At 42.9% G+C, this 17,472-nt stretch overlaps 1 protein-coding gene across 2 annotated transcripts in view; it reads right to left on the reverse strand.

Moving 5' to 3' along the window:
- Window positions 1–10,778, reverse strand: part of ATIC (5-aminoimidazole-4-carboxamide ribonucleotide formyltransferase/IMP cyclohydrolase) — a 40,814-nt gene extending 30,036 nt beyond the window's left edge. Inside the window, exons 1-8 of one of the 2 annotated variants that reach the window (XM_089328990.1) lie at window positions 10,405–10,564; window positions 9,989–10,115; window positions 8,886–8,960; window positions 7,412–7,488; window positions 6,545–6,611; window positions 3,269–3,357; window positions 2,198–2,349; window positions 1,724–1,880 (exon numbers count right to left, since the gene is read on the reverse strand). In XM_089328990.1, coding sequence (XP_089185116.1) covers window positions 1,724–1,880; window positions 2,198–2,349; window positions 3,269–3,357; window positions 6,545–6,611; window positions 7,412–7,488; window positions 8,886–8,960; window positions 9,989–10,115; window positions 10,405–10,423 — 763 coding nt within the window. In that variant the 5' untranslated portion in view covers window positions 10,424–10,564. Of the gene's footprint in view, window positions 1–1,723; window positions 1,881–2,197; window positions 2,350–3,268; window positions 3,358–6,544; window positions 6,612–7,411; window positions 7,489–8,885; window positions 8,961–9,988; window positions 10,116–10,404 lie in introns of both variants that reach the window. The other variant, XM_002712460.6, reaches the window with a different exon arrangement.
- Between the last annotated feature and the right edge of the window lie 6,694 nt (window positions 10,779–17,472).

Consider the following 17,472-nt stretch of genomic DNA (forward strand, 5'->3'; position numbering starts at 1 on the left):
TGTGCCAAATGTCAGGTTTTAAATTATTCATTCCATAAATATTTAGGGAACATGCAGCAGTGGACACAGGCAAGGTTCCTTAGCTCATGCTAATAGGAGCCGACATGCTAGTGGAAGAAGACAATTAAAGTACAAACATGCAGGAAAGTCAGGTAATGTGTCAAGTGTAGTGGCAAAGTAACGATAGCTACTTTGGTCTGCTACTTTGGTCTGGACCCTGCAGGGCAGGGAATTCTGGGTGGGAATAAAGGGCCTAGCTGGAAGACACTGTGCCTGCAGGCTGCATGGGAAGAAGTTGCTGGGCACAGGGGCAAAGGGAAGCTAAAGAGGAAGCAGATCAGGGTCAGAACATGTGGGCAGGTGGGTAACCACACAGTTTTAAGTAAGATGCAACATCCCCCCATTTTCATTTTTAGATTACTGTGTTGTGAAAAAACAGGCCAAGTGAGCAAGCACAGAATAGACTGTAGTCAGGGAGAAAAGGGGTAACCATGGGGACACGGGTAATCCTCAAAAGATTCAAAACATATTTGAGGAAGAGGAGCATCAGAACTTGAAGATCCACTGAAAGAAGAGGGGAGCAGAGTTTGAAATCTCCTGCAACTTCCTATCCTGCTTCTCTGCCCACCTTTTTCCCTTAGTCAGTCATGGAGAGATGAGCAGAACACAGGAACACTCGCATCCTCACATCACCAGGGGTACTGGTCTGGGTGCCTGGGGCTTGCCTTCTTGGTCTGTGAATGACACTGTACTGGCTGACCGAAGCCCAGCCCTCCAGGAAGCATGTGGGCTTCCCTGGCCTTTACACCCTAAACTCTCTCCTCTGGCCCTGCCCCATTCTCCCTAATTCCAGGACAGGCTCTTCCACCCTACCTGAGAAACAAAATGGGGACATATACTGGAAATCCCTCTCTCAACTCTACAATTTTTGTCATTTCTTTTTTTAAAAAAAATTTATTTATTTGAAAGGCAGAGTTTACAGAGAGAGAGAGAGGGAGAGACAGAAAAACATCTTCTATCTGCTGGTTCACTCTCCAGATGGCCAAAATGCCCAGGGCTGGGTCATGAGGAAGCGAGGAGCTTCTTCTGGGTCTCCCAGGTAGGTAGATGGGGCCCAAGCACTTGGGTCATCCTCAGCTGCTTTCCACGCACATTGGCAGGAAGCTGGATTGAAGTGGAGCGGCTGGGTTGCAAACTGGCACCCAAATGGAGGCTGCCACAGTGCCAGCCCCAATTTTTGCCATTTCTTAACTTCACACTTTCATTCTGGCTCACTTCAATTCTAGACACATCCATCAAAGGAAACTGCTTCTTCTAACATTCTTAAAACAAATGGCTCCTTCCCTGTTCTCCACAACATTTCTCCAGGTTTTCCTCTGCTGGTTCCAACACTGCTCTACTTACCAAGGAAGTACCTAACATCTTGATCTTGACTCTTTCTAGGAAGTCTAGACCATCCCGTCCTGTTCCATGTCTTCAAAAACATGTGTATGACAAAGACATTCTAGTATGTACCTCCAACTTGACCTCTCCCAGAACTCCAGATCATCTCAACAACTATGCTCACAAGTCCACTGGTAACACAGACCTTTAAGAGGAATCATGTAATTTATATTCTAAACATGAACCACATCCAATCCAACACTGAAAAGAAAATGGAAGAAAGATACACATGGAAGGCTCCAGACACAGCAAAGTGTTGGACAAAACACTGAGTTCTTACCTGTGAGGGGGAGCTTGGGCTTCAGTGTGTACAGCTGGGCAGGGGTCTGATGAGGGTTCATCCCATACCTCAAGGGCATCTGAGATATTCCTTTGCTGTATTGTTTCCGGAAGTAATCGGAAATGGCTTCATCATACTGTGCCGTGTGAGTGAATGCCTACAAAAAGTGTAAGGTTTGTGAGGCCCTAGCAGCCCTTCCCTAAGATAGGGTGTGGGACAAGGCAATTTTAGTGCCAAGCAAACTACAGGACACACACACACACACACACTAACACTGAGTAACACTGAATGCACACGAATTATCTCTTTCCAATTCTCCTGCCACCTTTTTGACAGAATTCCTGTATACTGTCTCACAGCTCCAAGCAGAGCTTTGGCAGGCAATATAATCTACAAGAACTGAATGCTGCTTGGTTTGGCCAACACTAGACTAGATAGATGTGACTTTATACTTTACCAGACGCGCATCCTCACCTTCAAGGCTAACTGGCGCCTGGTCTCCAAGGAGGTGTCTTTGCTATCAGAGGCCTGCATCTCTGAGGAAACCACCGCGTAGTCCTCTGGTTCACACACGACTGTCACTCGAGCATGATTTTTGGCTGCAGCTCTCAGCAAAGTCACTCCACCTTTTAAGAACAAAATACGGGGCTGGCATTGTTGCATGGCAGGTAAATCCCCTGCCTGTGATGATGGTATCCTATAGGCGCGCCCGTTCAAGTCCCAGCTGTCCCACTTCTGATCTGCTCCCTGCTAGTGATCTGGGAAGAGCATTGGAAGATGACCCAAGTGTTTGGGCCTTTGCCACAATATGGGAGAACCAGATGAAGCTCCTGGCTCCAGCCTGGCATTGCAGCCATTTGGGGAGTGAACCAGCAGATGGAAGACCTCTGTCTTTCCCTTTCTCTCTGTAATGATGAACTTCAAATCAATAAATAAATCATTAAAAATAAAGCCCCAAAAGATCTACATTTTTTTATTTCTATCAGTTTATGAACGTCTTTCAAATGAAGTCAAAGTGAACATTCTTCTACTTTAATAATTCTTTTTTTTATGAAAATTGTTATTTACTTCAAAGGCAGAGAGACAAGATAATGACAGACGTCCCATCTACTAGTTCACTCCACAAATGTTTAACAGCCCAACATAGGCCAGGGAGAAGGCAGCAGCTGAGAACTCAATCCCAGAGTCTTCCATGTAGGTGGCAGGGACCCAGCTACTTGAGCTATCACCTGCTGCTTTGCAGGGTGCTCTTTAGCAGGAAGTGGGAATCATGGGCAGAGCTGGAACTCGAACCCACTCTGATATGGGATGCAGACACACAAAGCAGTAGCTTAGCTGCTATACTACATCTGCCCCCACTTTAATTTTTAACTTAAAAAAATGAGAAAAAAATAACCAGATGAATCTCTACACACACATGCACAAAATACGTTAAAAGATAAATTATACTCATCCCAGAATGCAATCAACAATGAAAATCAAAATAAAACCTTATTGTAAAAAATGTAAACAACACTCTTCTCTTGGTCCTGTAAGGTAACTCACCAATATCAATCTGCTCCACAGCCTCCTCGACAGTTACCTCTGGAGAAGCTACTGTCTTCACAAAGGGATACAGATTACAGGCAACAACTCTAAGACAGAGGAATTTCGTTGTTACTAAAAACTCAGCTTAGGAAGTTTCCAACTGTGCAGAAAAAACTTTATACAATTAATGTGACCCAAACCCACAAAGATCTAAAATATTAACTGTGAGCCTAGCATTTTAGAATTCTAAAAATTTGTGTCAAAAACTCAAGATGCCCTACTGTTGTAGAAGGTTGGTAGTTTAGTCAGCAGGTGCTGGGTATCTGGATACATATTATTCTCTCCAAACAATATTGTGCTGTTGCTGCCCAGGTAACCTTAGTGACTACCCAGTATTTTCATGCCATCAAAAATTAAAAAAAATGTTGTCAAGTAACTATAGTTCATAGAACTGTACAAGCAAGAGAGAAACTCAAAGGCTCCAAACATAAAGTAATGAAATTACAAAGAAAAGGAAACATTACATTGATCTGATCAGTACACATTACATACACTATTGAAATATCATATTCTACCCCATATATAGGCACAATTATTAAGTGCCAATTAAAAAAATTTCTAAAAATGTTTTGAGATGGAAAGGCTCCTGGCCAAAACAAGCTGAACTGGAGAAAATTCAGGGAAGAAAAAAAAAAATAGAAGAGTAGGGGCCACTATTTCCCAGTTCATTCCATCAGGCCTATTATCCTGATAATCAAAACCAGACAAAAATGTCCCAAGGGAACTACAGACCAATACTTCTATCAGTCTCAAGAAATACTAGGAAATACAATCCAGAATGAATACAGTATAAAAACCATTTGACAAAATTCAATGCCCATTCCTGATTTAAAATAAAAATGTACCCAATAAATTAAAAATAGAAGAGAACTTCCGTGACATGATGAAGCATAAGAAAAGCCTATAGCAAAATATCACACTTCAAGGTGAAAGGCTGAATACTTTCTCCCTAAGATCAGGAAAGGGATGGCTGCCTTGTTACCAACCCTGGTATCTAACCTATCTCATACTTTCACCACTTACTATTCAATATTTGTACTGGAGGTTCCAGACAGGGCAATTAGCAAGGAAAAGAAAAGACAAGACAACAGGATTGGAAAGAAAAAGTGAAGTTATCTCTATTTGCAGGTGACATAATCTTGTATGAGAAAATCCTACAGAATCCACCAAAAAACACCTACCAGTATTAATAAATGAGTTCAGCAAGGTTACAGGACATATGATCAATACACAACAATCAACTGTACTAATATGCATCAACAATATATAATAATCAGAAAGCAAAATTAAGAAAAACATTCTACATATGACAGCATCAAAAACAATAAAATATTTAACAAAAGTACAAGACTCATATACTATACATAGTTGAAAGAGATTAAAGAAAATTTAAATAAATGGAAAGACATCCATGTTCATGGATTAGAAGACTTAATATTATTAAGATGACAACATTCCCAAAAATATTTCCAGACTCAGAACATTCCCTATGAAAATCCCAACTGTCTTTTTGTGGAAATTGGCAAATTGATCCTAAAAGTTATATGGTTATGCAAGGGTCCCTGAATCACCAAAACAATATTCAACAAGAAAAACAAAGTTGGAAGACTCATACTTCCTAACTTCAAAACTTACTACAAAACTGTAGTAATGGTGTAGTACCAGCATAATAGGAGACACACACAGAGGCGTCATTCAATGGGGAAAGAATAGGTTTTTTTTTTTTTTTTTTTTTTTTTATTTTTGACAGGCAGAGTGGACAGTGAGAGAGAGAGACAGAGAGAGAAAGGTCTTCCTTTGCCGTTGGTTCACCCTCCAATGGCCGCCGCTGCAGCCGGCGCACCGCGCTGATCCGATGGCAGGAGCCAGGAGCCAGGTGCTTTTCCTGGTCTCCCATGGGGTGCAGGGCCCAAGCACCTGGGCCATCCTCCACTGCACTCCCTGGCCATAGCAGAGAGCTGGCCTGGAAGAGGGGCAACCGGGACAGAATCCGGCGCCCCGACCGGGACTAGAACCCGGTGTGCCGGCGCCGCAAGGTGGAGGATTAGCCTATTGAGCCACGGCGCCGGCCCAAGAATAGGTTTTTTCCAACAAATGATTCTAGGAGAACTGGACAGCCACATACAGTTGGGGCGCCAGATTCTGTCCCGGTTGCTCCTCTTCCAGTCCAGCTCTCTGCTGTGGCCCGGGAAGGCAGTGGAGGATGGCCCAAGTGCTTGGGCGCTGCACCCGCATGGGAGACCAGGAGGAAGCACCTGGCTCCTGGCTTCGGATCAGCACAGCACGGCGGCTGCAGCGCACTGGCCGTGGCGGCCGTTTGAGGGGTGAACCAATGGAAAGGAAGACCTGTCTCTGTCTCTCTCTCTCATACTAACTCTGCCTGTCCAAAAAAAAAAAAAAAAAAAGAAATGTACATATAAACAAGTCTCCATAAAAACTCAAAGGACAGGGTTCAGAGAGCTCTGGATAGCCAAATGCAAGGAATGTTCTGGAGGTTTGTGCATCTGAGTGACACAGAAGCCACTCTATACCATCTCCCTTACCTAGTCCTAGGCATTTCATTTGTACCCTTTGTAATATTCTTAATAATAAGTTGGTAATTGTTAAGGGTTTTCCTGAGTTCTGTGAGGCACTTGAGCAAATTAATTGGACACAAGGAGGAGGACTGCGGGAACCCCAATTTATAGCTGGCTCAGCAGTACCACAGGCAAAGCAATCCAGGGGCACATGCAACTGGTGTCTGAAGAGGAGCCAGTTATGGAGACTACACACTCAATCTATGGCATCTGACACTGCCTCCAGGCAGGCAGTGTCTGAACTAAACTGGATTAGAGAGCACCCAGCTGGTGCCTGCTTGCAGAAACGACTGCTTGCCGGGTGCGTGGGGAATCGTCCTTCCACATCTGGCATCAGAAGTGATCTGTGCTGAATGTATAGCAGGAGAAAGCCTGAATTTTAAGCTTTGTTGTTCTACTATATTAACAAGAGATGTACATACCAAAATTTAAATTGTAACTTCCTAAAAAAGTACAAGTTGTTTTTAATGGTACATATTTCATGATGTAAAGTTGGTGAAATCAAAATGTTTATACATATATAACAAAACACAGAATATACTCTATAAAGGGTGATACTGAGTTACATAAAAAAATAAGAGAAAGGCAGGGTGGTGGCAGGACACGAGGGTTGGTATACTGGATGTCTTTGATCCAAAGTTTAACTTCAGATTTTTACCTTATAAGACTGAAATCAAGTCTGGCCATGTCAGCATTATCTTCTGGGATGTTACGAGCCAGGATACCTAATTTAACAAAACAAAGTGGCAGCTTCAAAAAAGTCAGAATATGGTGCCTCTTTCAATAGAGCCCATCAAACAAGTTAAACTCTCCAATATTCTTCAAGAATACCAAACACATACTTGAAAAGCTTTTACCAAGAAAATTATGATTTGCAAGTGTATTTAAAAATCTTTTTGATCAGTTCTGGATCTCCTTTAAGTAAAAAAAAAAAAAAAAAAAAAAAGAGAGAGAGAAAAAAGTAAAAGGAATTTCTATATAACTATAGCTAATTCTAGTAAGGTCTATGTGTTCCCATAGGTCAATGATGATCCTCAGCCTTTCAACCATTATCTGCTAAATATACTGCAGACAGTAAGTCACAAATATATCTTTTTCTTGTCAATTTTGGTTTATAAACTATTTGCTGTCTCAGCTGAATGAAAAAATGTAATAAGCACTAAGAAAAAAATTCCTTTAGAGTCACATTGTGATACTTTATTCTAAGTCTGAATTGTTTTAAAGAAACCCTTTTCATACTATAAACGCTAAATGTTTTCAGTAACTCCAGCAGGAAATATCACACTCTAAATTATTTATGATTCAGGACTAACAGCAAGCAGAAGAAAAGAATCAGAACTCATCTTTTAGTAAGACAAGGTTCTAATGTATTATGAAATTTGACGGCAAATGTGACAAAACCAGTATCATCTTTTCAGTAATTTAGTTTTGAGCTGATGACCTGTCTTTTCACTCCTTAACTCTTCAACATAACCAAAATATGCTTGAAGAGCACTGTGTTAAACTGAAGGTACCAACCACTTACCTGCATGGACTGCAGGATGCAAGGTCTTCACACGCCCTCCTAGCATCTCAGGAAATCCCGTGAGCTCAGAGACATCTCTGCAAAGAGATAAACAGAATGTTATCATCATTCTTTTTTTTTTTGGAGATTTATTTATTTGGAAAGTTGAGTTAGAGAGAGGCAGAGGCAGACAGAGAGAGACAGGTCATCCATCTGCTGGTTCACTCCCCATATGGCTGCAATGGCTGGAGCTGTGCTGATCAAGCCAAGAGCTTGGATCTTCTTCTGGGTCTCCCACCACGTGGGTACAGGGGCTGAAGGGCTTGTGCCATCTTCCACTGCTCTCTGAGGCCTTAGCAGAGAGCTGCATGGGAAGTGGAGCAGCCAAGATTTGAACTGGAGCCCACATACGATGCCAGCTCTGCAAGTGCTGTAAAATTGTCATTTTATACTGTTTAAAGCACTTTCCATCATTAAGTCTAATGTTCTCATTTCCAGATTTCTTCCACAGTCTGAACTGGATAAAAATGATCCCAGTTTCTTGTCTTTCATATACTTGATTTTTTAATCACAATTCTCTTTACTTTCCAAATCAAAACCTATCATTTAGCATATTTTCTAACCTATGTGTCTTTAGGAAGAATCAGTAAGTATGAAAGCATTGGGTTTACAATTTCCAGAGAATTTAGAAACTGAATCACAAGCTATAATAATTGAGAAATAATTTAGCAGTATATAATACAAAGCATTAAAAATATCCTTATCTCAGAAACAGATCAAAGTATAATTAAAAATTCATTTTATGACTCAAAATTTTCAAAGCAGCAAATGTCACTAACAGATTGCACAATTTCCTAAGCAACCTCTATTGAGGGCCAATTTGCAAATACCTGGTGTTTGGCCAAGGATACACAGTTCTCACAACTGACAAACTGGTTTCCAATTCAGAATTCCCTTTTCTGAAATTCAGGAAATGAAATCCAGTTCCTCCAACTGAGGACAATCCCGTAAGACTTTAAGAAGGTAGACTTACTCTTAAATATCTGGAGGAAATTGAAAAGTGAGTTACTCCTTTGTACTTGAGAACTTGTAAGGGCTGTAGTCTTTGGAAATAATTCTCTGTATGCTCACTGTGGTACACTCGCTGACTAAAATCTCATCAGTTTACCTCACAAGGTAAAAGTTAACTTCCTGGGATAAGACCTTGGCCTCTCACTAGCTGTGTGAATCTGGGCAAGTTACTTCTTTGTGCTTCTGTTTCCTTCTCTAGCACATGGGATAATACTACCTTCACTACCAAGTTCTAAGGACCACAGGAGTTAATTCAGTCATGTGCTGCCTAACAGTGGGGACATATTCTCCTAACTGTGCAGGCTTAGGCTGCTGCATCATTGTGCAAACATCACACAGTATACTTACACAAACCTAGGCAATGTGGTACCCATCACCATATACACATGCAGCTGTCTGTCATTGACTGAAAAGTATGACATACCCCTCCAAGTTGTTTACAGTCTTTTCAGGGTTGTGCTGGGTTCTAACTGAACCATTCACAGTGAACACTCTCACACTGTAATAGGATAGAAACACGTCTATGAGGCCAACTTTGAAAAACGACATCATCATAATGGGACTAAGCAAGGACTAGGGAGAGGTATGGAAACAAGAGTAGCCTGCTGACAAGTATTTCATCTGGGTGACATAGATACAGGACATGGAGGCTTATTACATGTTTCTATTTTTGATTGCCTGAAAGGTTTCCATGATACCATGATACCAAGTTTTTCAGGAAAAAAAAAAGCCTAGAGATAAAGACTTTGCCTAATAAAAAAAGGATTCCAGTTGCCACAGGAGGTCCCAAATGGGCCCAAGGGAAAGATCACAAGTGGATTTCGGATTCTCATCCTGCTGCTGTTCAAAGTCTGCTAGCCTGCCTGCCTTCTCTGATTCTCACAGGGTTCCTATGAGACACAACAGAGAAAGGATGTGAAAGGACCTGGAAAATAGGAAGCATTTAACAAAGGAAGGCATTCTTGTTGTCTGAACTTGTCAAATGCAGGGTCGTGACCTGCTGCTCACACAAGGCAGAACTATAAGAAAAAAATGGCAAGAATCTACCTGTGCATGGACAGAGAATGCACAAAGTCGGTTTCCCACATGGCAACAAGGCAGGCAGTGACCTGTACCTTCTTATGGTTACCTGAGATTCGAAGAACAGGCAGACTCGAATCTTCATGACACCAACAGTTTTCTTGCATAGCCAGTCAAGCCAGATCATGTGAACAGTGGGCTGTTTAATTTGTATTTTCGTGAATCAATGGCCCAACCAAGTTAATTCATTAAAGTTAGGGGCTTAGGAGGAAGCCTCTGAAATCAGTACTGCCTGGGTTCCCATCCTTGCGCTTTCACACAGCTCTGTCAAGGCGTGCAGAAGTTGCTAAGTCTCGGGGCCTGAAGTCATTCTTCAGTGCGCCAACCTCACAGCGCTCTAGGGAGGAGGAACACGAGGCCCCTGCCTCACGCTGCCTGGGAGCCTACGCTCTGGTTAACGTGAGCTCACTCCTCTGCGTACACTTCAAACACCACCTCGGGCCTTACCTGACAGCCAGACCGGCATCCCTAAGAGCTTTCGCAGTCCCTCCGGAGGCGACTAGATTCAGGCCAAAAGAAGCTAGGTTTCTGGCAAAATCCACAAGGCCGGTTTTGTCCGAGACACTCAACACGGCTGAAACAAGAAGACATTTTTTCTTCTCATTACACTGAGTTCTCCAACGCCTAGGAGCTGCTCTAGGGGGGCAGAGTCCCAAACCGCTAATGCCAGTAGGCCTAGCCCCGGAGCCCGCCCAGGCCACAGGCGCGAGCCGCGCCGCGCAGGCCCCGCAGGGGCAGGGCAGTCTCGCAGTACAGCTCCCAGCCGAGCCGGGCCCCGCTGCTCCCGCCCGGCCGCCGCCATTGAGGGAAAGGGGGCCCCAGGGGCCAGGCACGCAGGCAGCGCCGCTCGGGGAGGGCCTCACCTAGCTGGCTGGGAGCCATGGCGGCAGGAGCGGGGACCCGGGCGAGCGGAAGGCAGTAGCGGAGAAACCACGTGCAGAGGAGGAGGCGCGGCCGCCACAGTCCCGTTCAGGAAGCGGGGACGGGCCTGGCGGTCATCTGACCCGTCACGTGACCCGGCGGCCCCGGCCCCGGCCCCGCCCAGCTCCGCGGCATTTCTGAGGTGAAATTGGAGCCTGGGGCTGGGAGGGAAGGCGCTGGCGCTCCCGCGCTGGGGTTCCGCTTGCCAAATCCGAGCCCAGCCCGGGCTAGGTGCCCGGTCCTGAGGAGGATGTCCGCGAAATGGAATCTGGAGCGGACTCGTGTGCCCCAGGCAACCGTCCCCAGCGGCTGCGGCGTGCTGGCAAGTGTGGAAAGCCCCGCTACGGAAAACTAGTTAAAAGCAAAAAAAAAAAAAAAAAAAAAAACCCGCGAAGGAAGTCCATGATATCGTTGCAAATCCGTAAATGTTATTTTGCGTCCAGCCTGCGTGAGAGGAAGGATAACCATGAAGGGGGGGGGGGGGGGGGGACATTACTTAAGGCGTTAAAGTCAGGGAAACCAAAATTGTGTCCATTTTTTAAAATGAGACCTTTACCACAAGTTAAACACAGATTTCGCCGCCTCCCAAAGTCTGCTTTTTAAATGGTCCTTATTGAAATTGGCTTGCAGAATCATAGTATTGCCTATATCTTTCATTGTTAGTCTGATACTATAGCTGTGGAAGGGAATCTGCTTACCTTGCCCATGCATAATTTTTTCGACATATGCAGTTTCCATGAACTTTTTGAAAGTTCCCTCTATGCAGCAAAATAAATGTCTTTAAATTTCATTTTCCACAAACTTCTGAAGTGCCCTCCTATATGAGATAAAATCAGAGGTAAAATCAACAGGATGTGGGAATCCCCCAGGTAAGAGAAATATTAGAAAGAAATGACTATCATTTCCAGCTATACTCAAAAGAGTAGCCAGTGAGACAAATTGTGTGTGTGTGTGTGTGTGTGTGTATGAGAGCAGTTTGGACATGTGTCTATTTTATGTAAAGTCAGTATGAGGAAGTAGGTAAATATGTTTTTAGTATTTACATGTTGATATTGAATTATAGACTACAGGTGGACACAGTTAAAATCACACAGAAAAAGGTGTTGAAATTACAAATGCAAATTAGGAATGGAAGTGAGGCTAAGGATAAATAAATTTGGGAAGTTAATGACACTCAGGCAGTAGTTGAAGCCTGGAAGAAGATAAACTTGCTCCATGAAGTCTAGCAAATAGATGGAGCAAGGACGAAGGCCAAAGAAAGGAAATTTGTTCAAGCAAGAATTTAATGTTCTAAGAGTACAAGTGGGTAAAACAACTTAGACTTCATGTAATTAACACAGTGGTTGATAGAGTAATAAAACTGTATTATGGCAAGTGTTTGATGAGTATCTATTGAGGATGCCATTCATTCATTCACTGTTGGATTCATTATAAAAATATTCATTGGAGAGTGTAGGCATTGTTGCACAGTGGGTTGCAGCAGCTGCTTGGATGCCCATAACCATCTGGGAGTGTCAGTTCAAGTTCTGGCAGCTCACACTGCTTCCAATGCAGCTCTCCGCTAATGTGCCTGGAAACTAGAGGATTATGGTTCAAGTAATTGGGTGCCTGTTACCACATGGGATCAGGATGGCATTCTGGGATCCTGTCTTAAGTGTTGGTTGTTGTGAGCATTTGAGGAGTAAACCAGTGGATAGAAAATCTCTCTCTCTCTCCCTCCTTTCTCCCCTTCTCCTCCCTCCTTTACTCTCTGCTACTCTGCCTGTCAAAAAATAAATAAATCTTAAAAAAATATTTGTTGGGGGCCTACTATGTACCAGCAGGGGCTGAGGGCAGTGAGGATGTAAATATGGATCAAACAGCCAAAAAAAAAAAAAGATATATAAAATCCCTGTCCTCCTGGAGTTTATATTTCAGGTGGAGACAGTCAACAAACAAAGCAATTCATAAAATTTATGGACCGTCAGATGAAGAGATACTTTATGCCTAGGAGAAAAAGAATAAAGAACAAATGAGTGAGATAAAAGGGAGCTGCAATTTTAAGAAGACTTGTCAGAGAATTTCCTCCTGAGAAGGTATGTTTGGATAAAGAGCTGAAGTTTGGGTAGAGGGTCACAAGCCACAGGGCTATGGAGGAGAATGTTCTAGGCAGAGAGAAGGCCTTGCCTAGGAAATGTGCCTGTAGCATTTAATGAATTTCAGCAAGGGCAGGATGGTTGCAACAGAAGAAGCAAAACTAAAAGAAAGAGAAAACAACATCATGTCATCAATCTCATTAATTAGGACTTTGTAGACACATAAAGACTTTGGCTTTTTGGGGGACAGCACTGTGGCTTAGCGGGTAAAGCCACCACCTTCAGTGCCAGTTCAAGTCCCCGGCTGATCTACTTCTATGGCCTGGGAAAGCAGTAGAAGATGGCCCAAGTCCTTGGGCCCCTGCACCCACGTGGGAGACCCGGAAGAAGCTCGTGGCTCCTGGCTTCGGATTGGCACAACTGCAGCTATTGCTGCCATTTGGGGAGGTACCAGCAGATGGAAGACTTCCTCTCTCTCTCTCTCTCTCTCTTTCTCTCTCTCTCTCTTTCTCTCTCAAACTTGCTCTTACTCTCACTGTGACTCTGCCTCTCTGTAACTCTGCCTTTCAAATAAATAAATAAATCTAAAAAGAAAAAAAAAAAAGACTTTGGTTTTTACTCCAAGAGAAGGTCCTTGGAGAGTTATGAGCACATCCAAGTTAAAAACAGTTTGAGCCCAGTTACATCAGCATGTGACTGTGTTCAGTTTTCATAGATTCAGTAGTCCTGTAGTAAAAGAGCAAAAGTAGGAGTAGGGAGATCCCTAAGGAAACTAGCAGTAATCTATGACCCAGAAATGAAGTGAAGATGACAGTTGCATGGCCCACAGTAACAGCAGTAGAAGTTGTGAGAAGTGATTAAGTCCCAGACATATTTTTGAAAAGAGAGCCAAGAAGATTTGTTGACAAGCTGGAGAAGAAGAGAGGAAGGGAAGATGACTGCTTGTATAAGTGGAAGAATAAAGTAGACATTGGGTAGGATACAATGTAGTAGCCAAGTTAAGTGTAGGACATCAGGTGTCTGTCATACTGTATATCAAATGCTGCTGATAAATCACATATGATGAAAGTTAAGAATGACCATTAGAGTAAAAAACCAAACCATTTGTTTACCCTTACAAGATCAAGTTTGGGGAAGTGGTTCAAACAAGGGCCTGATTGGAGTGGGTTCTAGTGAGAATAAGGGAAGGAATTGGAGATGTGGAAAAGAGCTAACTCTTAAAAAGTCTTGCTGAGAGTCCTCAGCATCTTTGACATTTTACAACGAATAATTCTTTGTTGGGGTGCAAGTGGTTACTCCACGCATTGTGGTATCTTCAACAACCTCCCAAGCTTCTACACCAGATACCAGTAGCACTTTCCCTCCAGTTGTGACCATCAAAAATATTACTAGGTATTGCTAAATGTCTCCTGAGGTGGGGTGGGGAGAGAAACTGAACAGTTGAGAACCACTACTCTAAGAGAAAAGTGACCGTTGCCGCGGCTCACTAGGCTAATCCTCCGCCTTGCGGCACCAGCACACCGGGTTCCAGTCCCAGTCGGGGCACCGGATTCTTTCTCAGTTGCCCCTCTTCCAGGCCAGCTCTCTGCTGTGGCCCGGGAAGGCAGTGAAGAATGGCCCAAGTGCTTGGGCCCTGCACCCCATGGGAGACCAGCAGAAGCACCTGGCTCCTGCCTTCGGATCAGCGCGGTGCACTGGCCGCAGCACGCCAGCTGTGGCGGCCATTGGAGGGTGAACTAACGGCAAAAGGAGGACCTTTCTCTCTGTCTCTCTCTCTCTCACCGTCAAAAAAAAAAAAAAAAGAGAGAGAGAGAGAAAAGTAGCAGAATAAGGTGGTAGATGGTAGTAAGCACAGATAGAGTTGTGTTTATATTTTGGTATGCCTTAATCAAATAGAAAAAATAACCATGTTTGTAAGTTGATGAGATTGATTCAGTAGAGAAGAGGGAAACCTGATAATGCAAGAGAATAAACTTTTATGATGGAGGAACGTATCTCAGGAGTGTTGATGAAGTGGAGAAAGATAATTTCTGAACTGATATCTTTTGGGAAAGTGTTTGCCAGAGCAAGAGATAAGGAATGAGTGACTATTTCAGGAGCCAAAACCAGGATATGCAAACAGTAAAAGGAAGGAAAGATTATAGTCCATGGCATGTCTGGAAGAAGCCTTGTGTACCTTAAATGTAGAAATCAGGGAAAGTGACATAGCTAGTGTATTGATTCAAATAAGATCTTGTGGATTTTAGTTTTAATTGTTAAGGGCAATGGTAAACCACCAAAACATTTTAAGTAGGGATTAACTCAATGGAATTGCTTTAAAATAACAAAACAAAGCAAAAAGAAAAAAAAAACATTTTGATGGAGATTGGATTGGAAGGGTAAACGGTATGTAGGAGACGATTATAGGACAAATTAGTAGTAGCTTGGATTAAGGTGGTGGCAGTTGTGATAAAAGAGTGTAAATAGGCTTATGTCCTGTAAGTGATGAGGAATCAATAAGATTGACAGGATGTGAACAAGTGTGGAGATGGAAGAATCAGAAATAATACCGTGTTCTTTTTTGAGTAATTTCTAAGTGAGATGGAAACATTGGTCACCAGGCAGTGCTAAGACCCATCTGAAGTTGATGATGGAGAGTTTATAGACTGCTGAGGTGTGTCATCTTCTTCTAGCAGCTTAGTCCTTGTGCAGACACAAAGAAAGCAGATGACTGTATCCATTGAAGATTAGGGTTTTGTCAGGAAGTTGAGAAAAGAACAAGAGTCATGAGATTTAAGTATATTGACAGGCGTTACTGATTTGGTGGGCCATGAAAGCTAAGAAGAATACAAAGAAACTAGCGGCAACTACGAGGATGAAGGATAGGTAAGGGCTATGGCAAGCTGGGACGTTGGAGATGCTGTTTGGGAGTGAGTAGGGGTGGAGTGTTTTAGATGTTGATAATATTCCAAGTATGACGGTAGGAGTGGGAAACTTACTGGGTATGTACAAGAGGTTAATGGGGATGTCAAAGGCACAACTAGTCTACATTTCTGGCTCTGGGATACTTGTTAACAGGGCCAGATTTTGCTTTGTAAAGTGTCTCTTTTTGAACAATGAATTGTGTAGTCCAACTGTTTTTCACTGTAATAATGTCATGAATAATAGATGTACCTCAGCATGAAATGTCAGTTTCAATAATATACTGATATGGTAGAATGATGGCAATTCTAATGTATTATGCCAATACTGGTTTCACATTTAACATTTTGGTGGTATCCTTTTCATTTCTGAGCTACTTCAGTTCCTGTAAGTATTAAAAGAACTTAAAATAAAACCAAATTATCACTGTTTTGCAAGATTCATGTTAATAATTGATGACTGATTGTGGGGTGTCAGCTACTGTGCAGTGCCTATTTGATTAACTTTCTGGATAAAGATTTTTAAAAAAGGCTTCAGTTTTAGTTTCTGATGTGTTCTTTTCCGGTCATCTACCAACTAGGTCAGTCCACATGGTATGAGGACCTGCCTTTTCCTTGGCAGTCTCCTAGAATTAACTCTTCCTAGATACAATGCCTGGATTTTCAAGTATTTACCTGGGTCTTTCAGGTTGGCCCCATCAAAATGTTAAGATCCTTTAGCACTTATCTTAAATGACTGGGATAAAATATTTGTCATAAATGGAGGTAGTGATTGCTATTTAACTCCAGCATCTATTCTGTATCACTCTTGGTTGAAGAGCCATCATCAGTATTGGTATAATCCCAATGTAGGACAAAGGACAAATAGCTCAGATTGTCTTTCTTTTTCTTTCTTTCTTTTTTTCCACTGCACTCCCTGGCCACAGCAGAGAGCTGGCCTGGAAGAGGGGCAACTGGGACAGAATCCGGTGCCCTAACCAGGACTAGAACCCGGTGTGCCGACGCCGCAAGGCGGAGGATTAGCCTAGTGAGCCGCGGCGCCGGCTCAGATTGTCTTTCTAAAAGCTTTCTTGACTGCCTCATCTCCCACATTGTGGACTCTTTCCCCATCTTTGATCCTGGAGCTTACTTAATTTTGTTCGTTCAAAAAAGGCAGAGAGAGAGAGAGAGAGAGAGGAAAAGGAGAGATCTCTCACTTTCTGAATACCCATAACAGCCAGCTCTGGGCCAGGCCAAGGTCAGCAGCCAGGACCTCAATCTATGTCTTTCACATAGGTAGAAGGGCCTCAATGACTTGAACCATCACCTTCTGTCTCCCAGAATGCACATTAGCAGGAAACTAGAATTTAGAGAGAAAATAACCAGGACTTGGACCCAGGAACCCCAATATGAGATACAGATGTTCTAGATGGCATCTACTATGCCAAACACCTGCTCTTTGGAGCTTACTTTAATTGTAACACTTTTATCAATGTATTACATTCATTTCTTCCTAAATCTGTCTAGTCTGTTATATTTAGCCTCTCTTTATGAGCAGGAATTATATTTTATTTCTCTGACTTTACTTGAGTGCCTAATACAATAGCTAGTACATAAAAGAAACTATACACAGGGCCAGCATTGTGGTGAAGTGGGTCAAGCCACCACTTGCAATGTTCACATCCCATATCAGAATGCTAGTTCGAGTCCCAGCTACTCTGCTTCTGATTAAGCTTCTGGCTAATGCACTTGGGAAGGCAGCCAAAGATGACCCAAATACTTAAGGCCCTGCCACCAATGTGGGAGATAAGGGTGGAGTTCCTGGATCCTGGCTTCAGCTTGATCCTAACCTGGTCATTGCAGCCATCTGGGGAGTAACCAGTTGATGGAAGACTGATCTCTCTATCTCTCCCTCACTCTCTCCCTCCATCATTTTTGCTTTTTTTTTTTTTTTCTTTTAAGATTTTATTTATTCATTTGAGAGGTAGAGTTACAGACAGTGAGAGGGAGAGACAGAGAAAGAGAGGTCTTCCATCCACTGGTTCACTCCCCAAAT

Source organism: Oryctolagus cuniculus, chromosome 3, assembly GCF_051225735.1.
Source record: "Oryctolagus cuniculus isolate XC-2025 breed Fujian yellow rabbit chromosome 3, ASM5122573v1, whole genome shotgun sequence".
Classification (NCBI taxonomy): domain Eukaryota; kingdom Metazoa; phylum Chordata; class Mammalia; order Lagomorpha; family Leporidae; genus Oryctolagus; species Oryctolagus cuniculus.